The 17,936-nt window shown below is 43.9% G+C and overlaps 1 protein-coding gene across 8 annotated transcripts in view; it reads left to right on the top strand.

Annotated features, from left to right (window-relative positions):
- The window catches only part of EPHB2 (EPH receptor B2), a 376,554-nt gene that overhangs the window by 307,454 nt on the left and 51,164 nt on the right, over window positions 1-17,936 (top strand). For all 8 annotated transcript variants that reach the window (XM_033922330.1, XM_033922329.1, XM_033922324.1 and 5 more), the window contains exon 4: window positions 13,291-13,446. In XM_033922330.1, coding sequence (XP_033778221.1) covers window positions 13,291-13,446 — 156 coding nt within the window. The remainder of the gene's footprint in view (window positions 1-13,290; window positions 13,447-17,936) is intronic.

The raw sequence follows: 17,936 nt of genomic DNA on the forward strand, positions 1-17,936 counted from the left end.
CGTCCCAACTTGTTTGGATCAAAGGAGACAAATAGTTGAGGAGCAGTTCTGTGTGGTTTGGTGCGATCCAGGTAGAAAGCCAAAGCACGTTTACAGTCCAGAGTGTGTAGAGCTGATTCTCCAGGATGAGAATGAGGCTTTGGAAAAAACACTGGAAGCACAATGGATTGGTTGAGATGAAATTCAGAGACCACTTTAGGTAGGAATTTCGGATGAGTGCAGAGGACCACCTTGTCATGATGGAATACTGTGAAAGGTGGGTCCGCCACCAAGGCCTGAAGCTCACTGACCCTGCGAGCAGATGTGAGGGCCACCAGAAAAACCACTTTCCAAGTGAGAAACTTTAGTGGAGCCTTTCTCAGAGGCTCAAAAGGAGGTTTCATAAGCTGAGAAAGGACAACATTGAGATCCCAAACCACTGGAGGCAGTTTGAGAGGAGGATTGACATGAAAAAGTCCTTTCATAAATCTGGAAACCACAGGATGAGAGGAGAGAGGTTTCCCTTGTAGAGGCTGATGAAAAGCCGCAATAGCACTCAGGTGGACTCGTATAGATGTCGACTTGAGACCAGACTGAGACAGGTGTAGAAGATAGTCCAATACAGAGGACAGAGAGGCTCGTTGAGGCTCCTTAGAATTGGAAACACACCAAGAAGAAAATCTAGTCCACTTCTGGGAGTAGCATTGACGAGTAGCAGGCTTCCTGGAAGCCTCCAAGACATCCCTCACCGCCTGGGAAAACTGGTGAGGGGTTACGTTGAGAGGAACCAAGCTGTCAGGTGGAGAGACTGCAGGTTGAGATGAAGCAGTGAACCTTGATGTTGAGTAAGTAGTGAAGGAAACACTGGAAGAAGAAAACGGAAATTCATTGCTGAAGCCCGGATGGGGCCTGGCATTGAATTTCTGGTTTTAGTGCTGGTGGCAGACGAAAAAAAACACTGTCTACCATCAGCTAAAGATTGGTAGGGTTACCAGATTTTCCAAACGGAAAATCCCGACCCATGGCTCTGCTCCCAGGCACGCCCCCATTCCAGCCAGCTACGCCCCGCCCCCTCAAACTGCACAAGCCACGTCGGACGGCATTCGCACATGCACTGGTGTGATGCGATGCGCGTGATATCACCGCGTTTCATCCGTGCATTCGCGAATGCCGTCTCGACATCGCTCATTGCCAGAATCTTTTCAAAACCCAGAGAAAGTACCGGCTTTTGAAAAGCCATCTGGATCCCCAGACATATCCAGGGAAATCCAGGCGTCTGGTAGCCCTCAATTTTGGGGAGTGGGAGAGATGTTTTATACTGGTCCACGTCTGTACTTTTCTTCAATCCAACCCAGTCCCTTCAGTCTTCCAATACTAATCGTTTTGGTATTTATGAATTCCCAAATTAAGGCCTGATAGCACTCGCTCTGTGGCTTTTGGCTGTACAGTTCCTTTCTTGTGCAATTTACTTCCTGTTGAACGTCAGGTAGAGAGCCTTTATTCAAGAAATGTAAATCTCTTAAAACTTGGCTACTTACTCATGCACGTTAATAATCCTCTTTTGATGATTTTATGTTAGTCCTTGCCTGTCTGTCTCTTCACATTCTCTCCTTCGTAATCCTTTTGTGTTCCGCTTGTTTGGGTAATTTGTGCTTTGGTTAATTGATGTGCTGTTCGTTCCCTCCCTTCTTGTGTTATGTTGGATTATAAAAATTTAATCTTTCTGTTTTTATATTGTCTCCTTCTGCTTTTATTATTTATTTATTTATTTAAAGAAAATGTATATTGTACAGGGCTTTGATTTATTCATGAAAAGCGGTATATCAATCAGTTTAAATAAATAAATACTGTATAGACATTTGGGCTATGCTTTGTGGTTTTGCGATGCTTTAGATCTTATCTGTTTGACCATGCCCAAATACTTCTTGCCACATGTTGGAGAAGGGAGTTCCTCGGGGTTCTGTACTTCATTTGTATTTATACTCTTTTTTGCAGACTCTTCTTCATTCATAGGGTATCGCTTTTATGCAAATGACATTTTGATGTATAGAAACATAGAAACATAGAATATGACGGCAGAAAAGGGCCCTCGGCCCAACAAGTCTGCCCACTCAAATAACCCTCCCCTCTAAGTTCCTCTTTGAAGTGAGCCCACGTGTTGATCCCATTTGATCTTAAAATCAGTCACGTTACTGGCCTCAACTACCTGAAGTGGAAGATTATTCCAACGGTCGACCACTCTTTCGGTGAAGAAGTACTTCCTAGTGTCACCATGGAATCTCCCTCCCCTGATTTTCAGCGGATGCCCCCTTATCGCCGTAGGGCCTGTAAGGAAGAAGATATCTTCTTCCACCTCAATGCGGCCAGTAACGTATTTGAACGTCTCTATCATGTCACCCCTCTCTCTGCGTTCCTCGAGAGAGTAAAGGTGCAACCTACCTAGTCGTTCTTCATAAGGGACATCCTTGAGCCCTGAGACCATCTTGGTGGCCAATCGTTGAACCATTTGAGATTTGGTGAGGTCCTTGGCTGGGATGAGCCACTTTTTCGATGTTGCACATTGATTAAACCTGTCCGGGGGAGGACCAACAGCCAGTCAGGTTTTGGGGATATCTCTAATGAATATGCATGAGGCAGATTTGCATGCCTGTCATCTCCGTTATATGCAAATCTGCCTCATGCATATTCATTAGGGATATCCTGAAAACCTGGCTGGCTGGTGGTTCTCTAGGACAGGCTTAAGAACCACTGGATTAAAGCATAAGAACCAATGGTCCATCTAGCCCAGTGGTTCCCAACCCTGTCCTGGAGGATCACCAGGCCAATCGGGTTTTCAGGATCACCCTAATGAATATGCATGGAGCAGATTTGTATATCTGTCACTCTCTCATGCATATTCATTAGGGCTAGCCTGAAAACCCGACTGGCCTGGGGGTCCTCCAGGACAGGGTTGGGAACCACTGATCTAGCCAAGTTTCCTGTTTCCACAGTGGCCAAACCAAGTCACAAAGTACCTGACAGAAACCCAAATAGTAGCAACATCCCATGCTACCAATCTCAGAGCAACCCATGGCTTCCCCAATGTCTCAATAGCAGACTGTGGTCTTTTCCTTCCCAAATTTATCCAAACCTTTTTTAAAACCCAGCTCCATTATCCTCTGGCAACGAGTTTCAGAGCTCAACTAGTCTTTGATCTCTCAGATCTGAGAATCAAAAACGTCTAGTAATTCCATCGCATCGAGAAATTGTCCACGAGCGCTCTAGGACAACGATTTTCTTAGTCAAAGGCCACCAACTTTGTAACTTTCTTCCACTGAACCTTCGAACGATGACTACAGTAGACAAATTCAAAGTAGAACTGATGCCTTTTGTGATAGATAGTGGCTGGTTCCTGGGAGCATTCCGCAAAACAGGGAAAGTTTAAACTCTGTATTACCCCCTTCTTTTCTATCATAACTGTATTTCGATTATTTACCTTATACACTGATGTAATGTGATTTGTAAGTAATGAAGCCCATTTTAGATTATAAACTGCCCAGACAGTTATAACCCTAGGACGGAATAAAAAGGGATTAATAGTCTTGGAAACGTTGAGAGAAAAAATATTTTCTCCTATTGGATAGATAGTGGCTGGTTCCTGGGAGCTCAGAGATTACACCCTTTGACACCCTTTCTCCCTCCAGAACTGTTCAATGAGGGTAAATCAATTCTTGCCTAATTATCTTCTGTCATTCTGCCTCCTTGATGTAATGTACTACTTTCAATGACTGGTACAGATCCGACCCTCTCAATCCAGAATCTCTGTGAAGTTCTTGAAAAGTTTTCACACTAAACCCCCTCAAGAATTTTCCAAAAGTACAAAGATCTCCCTTTTCCCATCTTAAAGACACGATTCCCTCTAGGCCAGGTATAAAATCTTCATTAAACTGAATTGGCGTGAGCAAGGAAAACACTCTGTTACCCTCTCTGCTCCTCTCTCTAATTTAGGCCACAATCTCAAAATATGCTGGATAAATGGGTTGTGTGTCTGGGATCAGTTATTCCCTCTCCAAAGGAGCCAAACAAACACTAAATTGGGCACTTAGAAACAAGAGACTTGTTCCATTTGTATCACCCGTCGCTCTCCTTGGCACCTCCTTGCTGTTCCAGCATAGCCCTCAACTGGGTTGTCTCGTAATAACTTCCAGACGTCTCTTCATACCCTCTGGAAACCCTGAGAGGCCATTTTTGGAAGTGTATTGAAATGTCTTCCTCTGTAAATGCACCAGGGTGGCTATGGGAAGTTACTGTAATATCTAAAGGAGACGGGGCAGACTATTTATTTTAGCCATTGCCCTTCTGCCAAGCCAAGATATCTCCCCCTTATCCCACATCTCTAGGTTGCCCAACATTTTCCTCACTAGTGGTTAGAGCAGCGGCCTCACCACCCTGAGGTGGTGAGTTCAACTCCCACTACGGCTGCGTACCATAAAACCATATTTTGAGTTTCCTGCTTTCAAACTTCTAGTCCAATCATTGTTGATGAGTCTTCTTGACTATTGCAATATAGGGCTCCTTTTACTAAGGTGCGTTAGGGCCGCGTGCGTTTTTAGTGCATGCACAAGATTAGCACGCTAGCTGAAAAATTACCGCCTGCTTAAAAGGATGCGGTAGCGGCTAGCACGCGTGGCATTTTAGCGCGCACTATTCCGCGTGTTAAGGCCCTAACGCACCTTTGTAAAAGGAGCCCATAGTCTATTTAACAAGCACTAAGAAAGAGATGGCTAGGCTTAGATTAATTCAGAATGCGGCGGTGAAACTGATTTCCCTTCAGATGTGCTCTCCTTAAATGTTTCTTTATTTTCTTTAAAAATTGTAGTTCATCCCCCCTCTCCTTTTGTATCGGTAATTAAATTTGTACCTTTATACCTTATGTTTATTTGTAATAAAATTGTTTTATTTTTGTCCCTTATTTTAAAACTGTTGTACGCATTGAAGTACTTGACATTGCGTGCACAACAAACTTTTAATAAACTTGATTTTTGGCTTGAAGAAATATGGTCATGTGACACCCTTCTACCACGAGTTGCACTGGTTTCCGGTGGAGGCTCAGGTTTTGCTTAAGTTGGGTTGTCTTTGCTACAAAGATGTGTATGGTATTATCGCTCCAATCTATATGACTGATAGATTCCTTATAGCATCTTATAAACACAGAAGAGGATCACACGCTTTGTTTATGTTGGGCATGATAAAGAAGGGAATCACAAGTAGATCGGAGAAGATCATAATGCTGCTTTACAGAGCAATGGTCAGACCCCACTTGGAATACTGTGTCCAACACTGGTCTCCCATCCTAAAGAAGGATATAAAACTGCTGGAGAGGGTGCAGAGATGAACAACGAAGCTAGTAAAAGGGATGGAGAACCTGGAATGAGAGGATCGACATAAGAGACTGGGGTTGTTCTCCCTTGAGAAAAGGAGACTGCGAGGGGATATGATCGAGACCTTCAAAATGCTGAAAGGAATCGACAAAATAGAGCAGAAAAAAATGATTTACATTGTCCAATTTGACATGGAGAAGAGGACACTGAATGAAGCTAAGGGGGGGACAAGTCCAGGACAAATATCAGGAAGTTCTGCTTCACACCTGGAATGCTCTCCCAGAGGAGATTATTGCGGAATCCACCGTTCTAGGATTTAAAAGCAAATTAGATGCACATTTCCTTACGAGAGGCATAGAGGGATATGGGTGACTAAAATGACGCCAGGTGTACACCTGGCAGGGCCTCCGCGTGCGCGGATCGCCGGACTTGATGGACCGAAGGTCTGATCCGGAGATGGCGCTTCTTATGTTCTTATTTTTCCATCTGCTCAAGGTTGTAAGAGTAAGAAATCTTTCTGTGATAGGGAATTTCGACCATTATTGCGCAGTGCTTGTTCTTACAAACATTTTGGAACTCAATTGAAAAATTACCTCTTTTCAAAGGATCTGGCGAATTAAGCTATATGTTTCTTATGTTATTTTATTATTAATCTTTTGTTAACCGCGTTGAACTTATGGTTGCGCGGTTTATAAGTACGATGTTATGTTATGTCTCCTTGTGACTCTGAGTAAGTAACTTAACACTTCATTACCCCAGGAACAAAATAAGTCCCTGTCTAAAATATATAAACTGCTTTGATTGTAACCACACAGAAAAATCAGTATATCAAGTCCCATTCATTGACCTGTTCTTCCAACAAAAAGAGAAGTTCTCTGTAACTTTCACCAACTTTCCCTCTTAAGTTGATATTTAAAGTATCTGTTTCTCCACATTATATTGAAGCCAGATACAGCACCATGGTTGTCAAATTCTCAGACCAGCGCCGGGAGAGCTTGTGGCTCCGTATGTGAGAGCACGACATCGTCTGTGAATAAAGACATGTATTAGAGAATGACACGGTGACAAAATTCATCACCGTTCCCATCCCTGCGGATAACCGCGGGAAATAATCCCATGTCATTTTCTAGTGTCTATTTCAACCTCAGTCCTTCTACACCAGCATTCTTCAAAGCAAAGCTTGAGGGTCAGTGGTTGTAGCCATTCAGACTCTGATTCTTCCTTCTCTCCTTAAAGAATGACATGAAGATGGTTTCCCGCGGTTATCCGCGGGGACGGGAACGGTGATGAATTTTGTCACCGTGTCATTCTCTAACATGTATCTCAGCCCCTATATTGATCCCTCTAATGTCTGAATTTTGTCTTACTGTTTCTGCTAGATCAGTGTCTCTCAAACGGTGTGTCCCGAAGAGATTCCAGAATTCGACTTTATTTTTACAAATTCCCTTCATAAGTCTACACTAGACTAGATGACATGTACATCGCGTACGCAGGTCTGTCAGTGTTATGAGCGTCTGTGTACATAAGGATACGACCGCCCAGTCAAGCATCATTCTTTGATGTGATTAGTCCTTGAAAACTAATGACAAGTAATTCTATTTTTATTTTTTTACGCAATAGTTATCCTGACTCGAGCAACAAAGCAATCAGGGCTTTGCAACATTTGTATCCTCTTATCTTTGCGAACTTGGATTTTCAGCTCTGACAGAAATTAAATCGAAAAAAATAGAGTGAACGACTGCAGATGGTGGATGATGAAATAATGTGGGTTTGCTTGTCAACTATCGAGCTGCGTTTTGAGTTAATTTGCACAAAAAAAGCATTCTTACAATTACCCATACATAGCTTAAAGAGCTTTAAATAACTCTCAAATTTAATTTTTTGTTGGTTTTGCACTTTTATCATTTCAATTATAATGTGCCATGAAAAACATTTCCTTTGTTTAGTATGCCGGGGCTAAAAAAAGTTTGAGAGACACTGAGCTAAAGCCTCTATTACTAGAGCAAACCACAGTGGTGGTTCAGGCATCCCTGCCTGGTTCCCCTTCCCATCTTAAAACATCAGAGTAGGTTCCATTTATCTTTATTCATACCTCTGGGGCCAAGTATGTCTCTAGAATTCATCTGATGAAATTGGGACCCACTGACACTTTCTATTACTCTGTGCACGTGAATGTCCCAGTGGATGCTATCAAATGCTTTCTCAAGTATAGATGTACCTCTAATGGCTATACATGAAAACCGGATTTACTTCGTAGATTAAATATCAAAAAACATCCGGTTGAAATAATCTTCACACACTCATAAATAGGTGCTCATAAAGGAAATACTTTGATACTCGATCCTCAGAGGGTAAATCTCCCGTTGGCTCAAATGGACAAAGCCCACCAAACCCGATCTTCATAGGATCTCATAGGATCAAAATATATCACGTATTTTTTGTCTAATCTTTTTTTATATATATAAATTCAATGAATTTATATTCATTGAAGGTCCAACAAGCCCAGAATCCTGTTTCCAACAGTGGCCAACCCAGGTCCCAGGTCCCTGGTAGAAACCCAAAGAGTAGCAACATTCCAGAGCTGAGACTGTGATGTCATAATGCCTCATTCCATCAATGCCTCAGAGCCAAACACATCAGTGATATCACAATGGCTGGATTGTCCTAGACTTGGCTCATATAAGAACTGCCTTACTGGGACAGACCAAAGGTCCATCAAGCTCAGTATCCTGTTTCCAACAGTGGCCAACCCAGGTCCCAAGTATCTGGCAGAAACCCAAAGAGTAGCAACATTGCAGAGCTGAGATTGTGATGTCATAATGCCTCATCCTCAGAGCAAAATTCATCAGTGATGTCACAATGGTTTGACCGTCCTATACTTGGCTCACATAAGAACATAAGAGCTTACTGGGACAGACCAAAGGTCCATCAAGCCCAGTATCCTGCTTCCAACAGCGGCCAACCCAGGTCTCAAGTACCTAGCTAGATCCCAAATAGTAAAACAGACTTTATGCCTACAGTTCAAAACAACACTGACCAGCACAGACTAAATATTGGTTGGAGTGTGTCTAGGGTAAGAAAGCACCTTTATGGGGCCTGTTTTGTAAAGACACTGAGGCGTATACAGAATGAGTTTTTGGCGCTTCTGCGTCTGTACAAAATACTAGCACAAATCTAGCCTCGATAGCACCTACTTTAGCAGTGCGGACGTTGCATCTACTGGAGATCAGATGTAAATGTCTGCACATGGAGCACAAAGGTTTGCATGTAGATTAGCATAGTTTGTTATCAACATGCGTACTTCCTGAATCCACCTTCGCTTAGCTCAAACCTCGCCACTGGCACCGCCTACACGTGCACTCAACCAACGCACGTTTCTTTACACCGGACTAAATTGTATAAAAGACATTTTATGCCCATATATTGCCACATGTGATAAATAACTTAATAAAATTCCCTCCTAAGGCCAAAACTCTATATATGGAAATATCGGTGCGGTAAAATTTTGCACTAAGCTCCAGTCTATAAATGGTGCTTAGATTTGGATGCCATTTCTACAATAGCATTCGGTATCCGGATTCACATCCAATTTTAAGTAATTCCTCTAACCCCCGCCCCCCTACCAAACCAATAATCCCAACCTCGCCTCCCTCCTTTACCCTTACCCTCCCCGGTTGCACCCCCCATGCAACAATTATTGGATCATTTTGTAACTGTTCACTGGTTTATACCAAATAATTGTTAACTATTCTCTGCACCTGCAATGCATAAATTGAACTGAACTGTTTTTCTGATATGCTGTAACTTCGCTGTAAATGTACAGTCTCTTAACCTGTAAACCGCTCTGAACTGATTTGTGGTATTGCGGTATACAAAAATAAAGTTATTATTATTATAGCCTGATGCAAATTCTCGCGCCTAAAACTGCACGTAAATTCCAGGAGTGCCACGATTCGCCCATGCCCTCCCATGGCTACGCCCACTTTTTGGATCCACATGAGAAACTTACACGCAGATCCCAGTGCATAAAAAGGTGCATGCAAATTTTTAATTTCATGCCAATTAGCGCTGATAATTGATTACTGGCACATAAATAATGACACTAGTTGGCTTGTTCTTCAGCTTATGGAAATTGGGCATGCACTCAAATTTCTACATGTAATTTTTAGCGCCATAAATAGAATTAGGCCGAATACAGTATGTTCAGTTTAAACTGGGCCAGCTTTTTAGCTCGTAATCAGGGCATTATTAATCCTTTGGTGGCCCCTGACTCCTCCCCTCTCTGCCCCTGGCCCCGCCCACACCTCTATTTATTTATTTACCTGTCTGTTTGCTTATTTACTTCTTTGATTATTTCCACTTGATCTCTTTTTTGCCTCTTTTATTTTAAAATTCAAAGCAAACAACAAAGATCACCTCTTCGCCAACAACGTCCAAAGCATTGCTGAAAGAGTGAGACCCAGACGTGATGTCACTGGATCAGCGCACCTGCCTCCCCAATCCCTTCGGACTCAAGGCGTGTGCCTACTTTGCCTATCCGTTAATCCAGCCCTGCTGTTAACCAGTGTACTCTCACCAGTGCGGGACAAGCACTCTCCTTCCCTGTACCACCTGTCAGCTCTCTTGCAGCCATGTTTGGAGAATTAGTGACTTCCCGATTGCTTCAGATGAAAGGCCCCACTTACAAGCTATTACAAGAGTGCACTGCACTCCGGACCAAGGCTTGTGCCAGTGAGTGAAGTGCCCCCTCGTTTGAGACTTCTTTCAGCTGTTCCACTAATCTGAGTAGTTGAAAGTACGACTTTTGAGATGCCTGAGAGATCTGAAGCTGACATGAAGTCCTTTTATCCAACCAGGCTCCTTGATGGGGATTATGCTGCCTTCAATCAAAGGTCACTGGTACAAAGTGGAATAGCTGAACTGTCTGCACATCGAACACCAAGCCACTTTTCTGTTACCAAAAGACAGCTTGGGTTAGATGGCCATTTAGTCTTCCAACGGGCATCAACAGTTGTGTATTATCTACAATCAACGAATGATACAGCGCCTCAATATCAAATTAGATGTGAAAACAAAAAGGAAGGTGTTTTTCTACAGAATGCCTGTTTCACTATCACTTGAAAAGTTCTGTCCCTAAGGAATAAAGCATTTCAGCACATTCCCCATCAGATCTAACTGGGCACATCGTCCACCTAATCAGATTCCCCCAAATAAATCCCAGAGAAATCAAGAGGATGGTTTCATTTCTATCCAAACAATAATACATCCTAACCATCAATGTAACAATTAATGACTGTGCCACGCCATTCCCCGAAACCTACATACCCCAATACCCTCAATATCCTCTAAAAAATAAAACATAGAAACATGATGACAGATAAAGGCCAAATGGCCCATCCTGTCTGCCCATCCGCAGCATCCACTATCTCCTCCTCTCCTTATTGGCTAAGGCTCTTAACATTTGCATCTCCTCTCCCTATTAGCTAAGGCTCTTTACACCTGCATTGTGAGGTCATAGAACTTTAGGGTTATAGAAACATGACGGCAGATAAAGGCCAAATGGCCCATCCGCAGCATCCACTATCTCCTCCTCTCCCTATTGGCTAAGGCTCTTCACATTTGCATCTCCTCTTCCTATTGGCTAAGACTCTATAAACTTGCATTGGGAGGTCATAGAGCTTTATGATTATAAAAACACAGAAACATGATGGCAGATAAAGGCCAAATGGCCCATCCAGAGCATCCACTATCTCCTCCTCTCCCTATTGGCTAAGGCTCTTCACATTTGCATCTCCTTTTCCTATTGGCTAAGGCTCTTTACACCTGCATTGTGAGGTCATAGAGCTTTATGGTTATAGAAACATGATGGCAGATAAAGGCCAAATGGCCCATCTGCAGCATCCACTATCTTCTTCTCTCCCTATTGGCTAAGGCTCTTAATATTTGCATCTCCTCTTCCTATAGGCTAAGGCTTTTTACACCTACATTGTGAGGTCATAGAGCTTTATGGTTATATTATAGAAGCATGATGGCAGATAAAGGCCAAATGGCCCATCCAGTCTGCCCATCCGCAGCATCCACTATCTCCTATTTCATAAGGGAATCTCCCTGGGGATGCTGCTCTTCCTGTGATGGGATATATACCCTGTCACAGACACATTGTCTATTCAGATTTCAGAGTGGCTATGAGAACAAGTTTTTATCTAGCATCTCAGTCTTCCACATGAACTAGACCTTACAAACAAATAGGAGGTGTCAACATGTAGGACTATGAACAAGCCTTGATCTCCTACTGTAAGAGGACTCACCTACTTCATAAAATGACCCAACTATTTCTCTCTTTCAACTGAAACAGACTGGGGAATGCAGTGATAGAGTGCACATTTCCAAGCTGCTAAGTAGCCACCTAAAATTAAAACAGCAAACCAACTGTGGTGAGTTAACCAGGCACGGGCTAAATACTTGCCAAGGCCTGGTTAACTTCCAAGTCTGCAGCCATACTTGAGAAGCAACGGCAGAAGCTGCGCAGAGTCAGACTACAGCAGCCTTCTTTCCTTCTGGGCTCACAGACAGAGTTTTTAGGAACAAAGCTTTGGAATGATCTTTCAACTGCACTAAGTAAAGTTTTTTATTATTATTTTTGCTTACGGTATGAAAAACTTTTTTTATTTTTAATGATTGGTAGATGAATCATTTTGGATGGATGCAATATTATTTAAATTGTTGTTATTCGCGGAATATATAAATAAATAAGAATAGAATCGAATAAATTCTCAGAATTTGCCAGCACCAAAGATTCCCTTCTTTCCTGATGCATTTTGACCAAAAGATGTGTCTTCTCCTTTCAGTAGCTGACTGTCTGGTGATAAATAGGTCACTTTAGGGAGCAGAATTGGTCTAGCGAGCTCCCTTACAGATTTCCCAAAACCCGGCATTTGTCCGGGTTTTGGAAAGCCCCGATGAGCTCCGGCCACATCTCGAGGGCCTCTGAGCATACGCTGATGATGTTGGACACATCCGTGCATGCTCCAGGCCCTCCAGGCGGCTGTCGGCTGGGTCTCATCTGGAAGAAGAGAGGAAGCTTTTTTTTGGGGGGGGGGGGGCGGGGCATGGGCATGTGTCCAGGGTTTCCCGGAGAAAAATATGGTAACCCTACTGATGCTGCCTTTTAACTAAGGCTTCAAAGGAAGTGTGACACCAGATGGCATTTGCATGTTGTGCATTGCACATGTGTTCCACGACTGGAAGCCAGAGGCTGTGGTCGTGCCGCCACCGGAATGAGGATTACGGGAATCCTGTGGGGATGGAGAGAATGAAAGAAGTTGCTGCTGGAGTCCCATGGGAGTGTAGTCAAAATATCTGGCAATACCAGAATGAGTCTTGGAATACACTAAGAGGTCATTGGAGCATCAGAGGCTTGGAAAACTCATTGCTTGAATAGTGAATACCATCCTAAAATGTGTGGCGGGGTGCTGGGGGTGGGAGGACATGAAAGGCTGCAAGAGATTACACAGTAGTGTTGGCTCCTGTATAGGGTTACCAGATTTTATTTTAGTAAAATCCAGACAGGTGGGGGTGGAGGAGATTCATTGTGGTAGAGATGGGGATGAAATGGTTCTTAGCAATTATGGACGGGTATGAGTTAGATTCCGGTGGGGACTGGTGTGGGTGTGAATAAAGTTTCTGTCCCCTTGCAACTCTCTAGTCACCATGGATTCATAACTTGCAAATGCTTGGGGAAAAAAAATTCCGGGATGAAATGTCCCTCTTTCTGTGTTAAAAAAGCAAATAGACTGGTCTAGAGGAAGCTCAGAAGATCTGGGTCCCATTCTAGTGAAAACCCTAAGGGAGAGAGAATCTGGTGTGCGGGTGCAGGATGTTGCATGCAAAACTGCTGTAAGAGCCCCTTTCTCTGGGCTACTAACACTCTGCTTCTCCTATTGCTTTCCAGGGTGTCCGACTGGTACCTTCAAGCCCAAGCTTGGGGATGACAGCTGTATTCATTGTCCGATTAACAGTAGGACAACATCAGAAGGCGCCACCAACTGCGTATGCCGGAGCGGGTTCTACCGAGCGGACTCGGACCCAATGGAGATGCCCTGTACTAGTAAGTTTATTTTTTGGAGAAGGGGGCATTATGGCTGGGTAGAAGGAATAGACTATTCTAGGGTTTCACAGAGAGTCAATGACTGAGGAACAGGAAGAGAAAGTGACACCCCCTGGGTCACACAGAGAATCAGGGATGAATACTCAACACTAAATCGGTACCAATATTATACAGGCCAATTATCAGAACAGCTCTTTTCTGACTCTTTCATGCAAATGTAGTAAAATGGGCTCATTAATATTTAAAGGAGCACTCCGGGCAATTCTCTTATCATTCCCAGATGATTCCCTAAACTCGTTATGCCAGATTTGCGGGCAGATCTTTCCAGCAGGGTCTGAGCTGTCATAGCCTTCCTTTCCGGTCAGTGCCTGAGTGATGATTGGCTCAGGCACTGACAGGAAAGGGAGGGTTGTGGGAGGGGGGGGGCAACATTACTTCTGCTGCTCTCCCTGCCGGTCAATCAGCTGAGCCGGCAGGACTCGGGGAGACCTGCAGCTCTGTTGATCGGGGCAGGGAGAGCAGCTTTGACAGAAAGGGAGGAGCTGTGCTTAGCGATTGCTCTTCTGAGTAAGTGCCAGGCACTGTTGCTTCCGCTTTTTACCAGCAATTCTCCGCACAGATAGTGTGTGTATAATTTGCATTCTATTATGCTGAGAATCGCCCATAAAATAAAAATCATTCCCGCTATGGCCCACTACATCATCAAGTTTTGAGAATCCAGTCCTCAGCGACTGAAGTACAGGGAGAGAAAGTAGTTCCTCCAGGGTCATACAGAGGCAATGACTGAGGCACAGGGAGTTAATGGACTTGTCCAAGGTCACACAGTGTGAGGGAGTCAGAATTCCAGCCTGTGAATTTCTTGAAGGTAGTAAGATGCTGTGGTTCAGTCAGTGCGCCTGAATCTCTCTATTTATTTTGATTCATGGTCTCTTTCAGATCTCCCACTGTGAAGCCATGTTTTTCATCTCCTGCGTACATTTTTAGCGGCTCTTTCTCATCCACAAACACACACACACACTTTTTGCTACTGATGTGGTCTTTGATGACCATGAGCAAAGCAAAGTTTCTTTTCCACAAGGCTGTCAACCAGAACAAAGGCCAGGCATGCTTTTTGGCCTTGCTTTTTTTTAACTCTGGGGTTTGTGAAAGGTCCTGCTGACGAGGTTAGGTTGTGAATTTTCTCCTGTTTGTACAATAATTTGTTTTTATGGCCTGAAATTGCATGTTTACCTTTAATCAGACCAGATTTAATGCTCATGGATAGATGGGGGGGGGGGGCAACTCATTTCTGTTCCTTTACAAATCTGGGTCTGTGACTGCAGAACTAATACGTGTTCTATAAAAGCAACGAGAGAGAGAGATGCACTGTAATTACTGGGGGTGTAGCTGCAGCCTGACACTCTACACATGGTGCTTTCTCTCATTTATTGCCAGCAGTTCTTTTGGCATGAGATTTCCAAGCTAAAGTTCTCCCCAGTGTCACAGCCTCAGGAATCCCGCAATCACTGCCACCAAGTTGCGCTCTCCCCAGTATCATTGCCTCACACTCCACTGGTATCTAAAGGTTGCTTAAAGAAGACAGGCACAGTCATAGTAACATAGTAGTAGATGACGGCAGATAAAGACCCGAATGGTCCATCCAGTCTGCCCAACCTGATTCAATGTAAATTTTTTTTTAATTTTTTCTTCTTAGCTATTTCTGGGCGAGAATCCAAAGCTCTACCCAGTACTGTGCTTGGGTTCCAACTGCCAAAATCTCCGTTAAAACCTACTCCAGCCCATCTACACCCTCCCAGCCATTGAAATCCTCCCCAGCCCATCCTCCACCAAATGGCCATATACAGACACAGACCGTGCAAGTCTGCCCAGTACTGGTCTTAGTTCAATATTTAATATTATTTTCTGATTCTAGATCCTCTGTGTTCATCCCACGCTTCTTTGAACTCCATCACCGTTTTCCTCTCCACCACCTCTCTTGGGAGCGCATTCCAGGGATCCACCACCCCTCTCCGTAAAGTAGAATTTCCTAACATTGCCCCTGAATCTACCACCCCTCAACCTCAAATTATGTCCTCTGGTTTTACCATTTTCCTTTCTCTGGAAAAGATTTTGTTCTAACGTTAATACCCTTCAAGTATTTGAACGTCTGAATCATATCTCCCCTGTCTCTCCTTTCCTCTAGGGTATACATATTCAGGGCTTCCAGTCTCTCCTCATACGTCTTCTGGCGCAAGCCTCCTATCATTTTCGTCGCCCTCCTCTGGACTGCCTCAAGTCTTCTTACGTCTTTCGCCAGATACGGTCTCCAAAACTGAACACAATACTCCAAGTGGGGCCTCACCAATGACCTGTACAGGGGCATCAACACCTTCTTCCTTCTACTGACTATACCTCTCTTTATACAGCCCAACATCCTTCTGGCAGCAGCCACTGCCTTGTCACACTGTTTTTTCGCCTTTAGATCTTCGGACACTATAACCCCAAGGTCCCTTTCCCCGTCCTTGCATATCAGCTTCTCTCCTCCCAGCATATACGGTTCCTTCCAATTGGAAAATGCATCAGATTGTCAGTTCTCCGGTAGTTTCTTAGGGAGACAGGGTAGGGAAGGGGGTTAGAATTTCCCCCAAGGGTTTGTTTCTTGGTTTCCAGTGGACCTTCCAGTTCAGCGGGGTTCTAGCCCTTTGCTTTGTTCTGTTTAGAAATTGGTTCTGAACAGATGACAAGAGTGCAGAACACAAGGAAGAGTGGACACCAGGTCACCTGGCGCTGTATCGCGCCTGGAGGACACCAGAGGCCCAAATTCATAATCAGTGCCAGGTGTCTAGATTGGCGCACGGAGCTGATCAAGGCTCCTAACGTAATTATTTTAATTGGCTAAATTGGCACTGATAATGAAAAGTGCCTTTAAAAAAAACAACTAACAATTTAAAAAAAATTAATTTGCTGGTAGACATCTAATTCGGTAGGCGGTCTACCTTAGGCGCACTCAGGGGTCCTTTTACGAAGGTGCGCTAACCGATTTCGTGCAGGCAAAATGCTAAGGCGCCCATAGAATATAATAGGCGCCTTCGCATTTAATGCGTGCTAAATCGGTTAGCTCACCTTCGTAAAAGGACCCCTCATTTAGGCCAAGAAAACCCTGGCCTAAATGTCTCTGCGCCTAAGGACTCAACGCCTACTGGAGCCTAAAGAATGCTTGGATGCCAGGCGTGAAGCGGTTGATTGACAACCGCTCCGAATGGCACTTAGGCGTTAGATGCCTGGAATCGGGGTCAAAATGCCGAGCTCCAAAATTTATGTGCCTCAATTTGTGCCCTATTTTCAGCCAAAGGTAGGAGCATCAGTTTCAACTGAAAATTCATCTTTTACGTTGCTCAAAAAGTTTAGGCCGCCATTTATTTACCGGGATTTATGAGCCGAGGGCTGAAAATCTGTGCGAAGCTCTTAACTTCTTTTCCCTGCCCCAAGCGTGCCCTTTTTTTTTCTACTCATAAATTTGAAGTTTAGTGCAATTTTGAGTAAAAAAAGTTATGCACTCAGGCCCATTTACGAGCAGAGCTCTCAAAGTTACCATCATAAATCCTTTGTATATCGGGGCCTAGATTGTTTGCAGATTGCAATAACTTTTGCTTGGGACCAGCAGGAAATGGTCTCCAGATGTGGCCGCACATCTGCAGGAGAGAGCGTTATAGTCTTAAAAAGCTTGGGATACTTGTGTTGAAACAAGGAAAGGTAACACAGCCTGCAAAGTACTTATATATGGGGAAGGTGTTGTACGTCACTAAACAGGTCGGTGATTTAACTGGCCAGAAATGGCTTCTTTCAGGGCTTTCTGCTGGTCTTCAGCGGCACTTAACCGCTGGCCACTAAACGTAAAGCCAGCCATTTTGTTTGTAGTCTGTGGGCAGAGCTGGCACTTAGGGGCTCATTTTCAAAGGTTCCTATGGTACTTTCTGGGCCTGATTTTGGAAGTAGTACCTGCCACGGTAGGTGTCTGAAAAACGGGCACCTGCCATCAGTTGAGGACTGGCTGGGGAGGGTTTCGATGGTTGGAATGGTTAAGATGGGCTGGAGTGGGCTCTTGATGGAACCTAAGCACACGACCGGGCAGGGCTCTGGGTTTCTAGCCCAGAAATATCGAAGAAAAAGGATCATTTAAATTAAATAATTAATTTATGGAGCATGTATGGTTGGGCAGACTGGATGGACCATTCTGGTCTTTATCTGCCGTCATTTACTATGTTACTATGTGTCAATCACCGACTTAGTAAAACACAGATACGGTGAAAATTTAAAGAGGTGTTTAAAGGGGGAGATCAAATCTCAAAACATGCCACAAGAAAAATCGCTTCCCTCAATAGAGCAAAATAATCAAACTTTAACACTTAGACGGAGCTTTTAAATATGGAAGGTTTCTGCTCAGAGACCTGGAGGTAAAAAAGGAGGTCAAGCCCCCCTCAAAAAAACCTCACCGCCCAATCATTGCATGG

Source organism: Geotrypetes seraphini, chromosome 15 (assembly GCF_902459505.1).
Source record: "Geotrypetes seraphini chromosome 15, aGeoSer1.1, whole genome shotgun sequence".
In the NCBI taxonomy this organism is placed as follows: domain Eukaryota; kingdom Metazoa; phylum Chordata; class Amphibia; order Gymnophiona; family Dermophiidae; genus Geotrypetes; species Geotrypetes seraphini.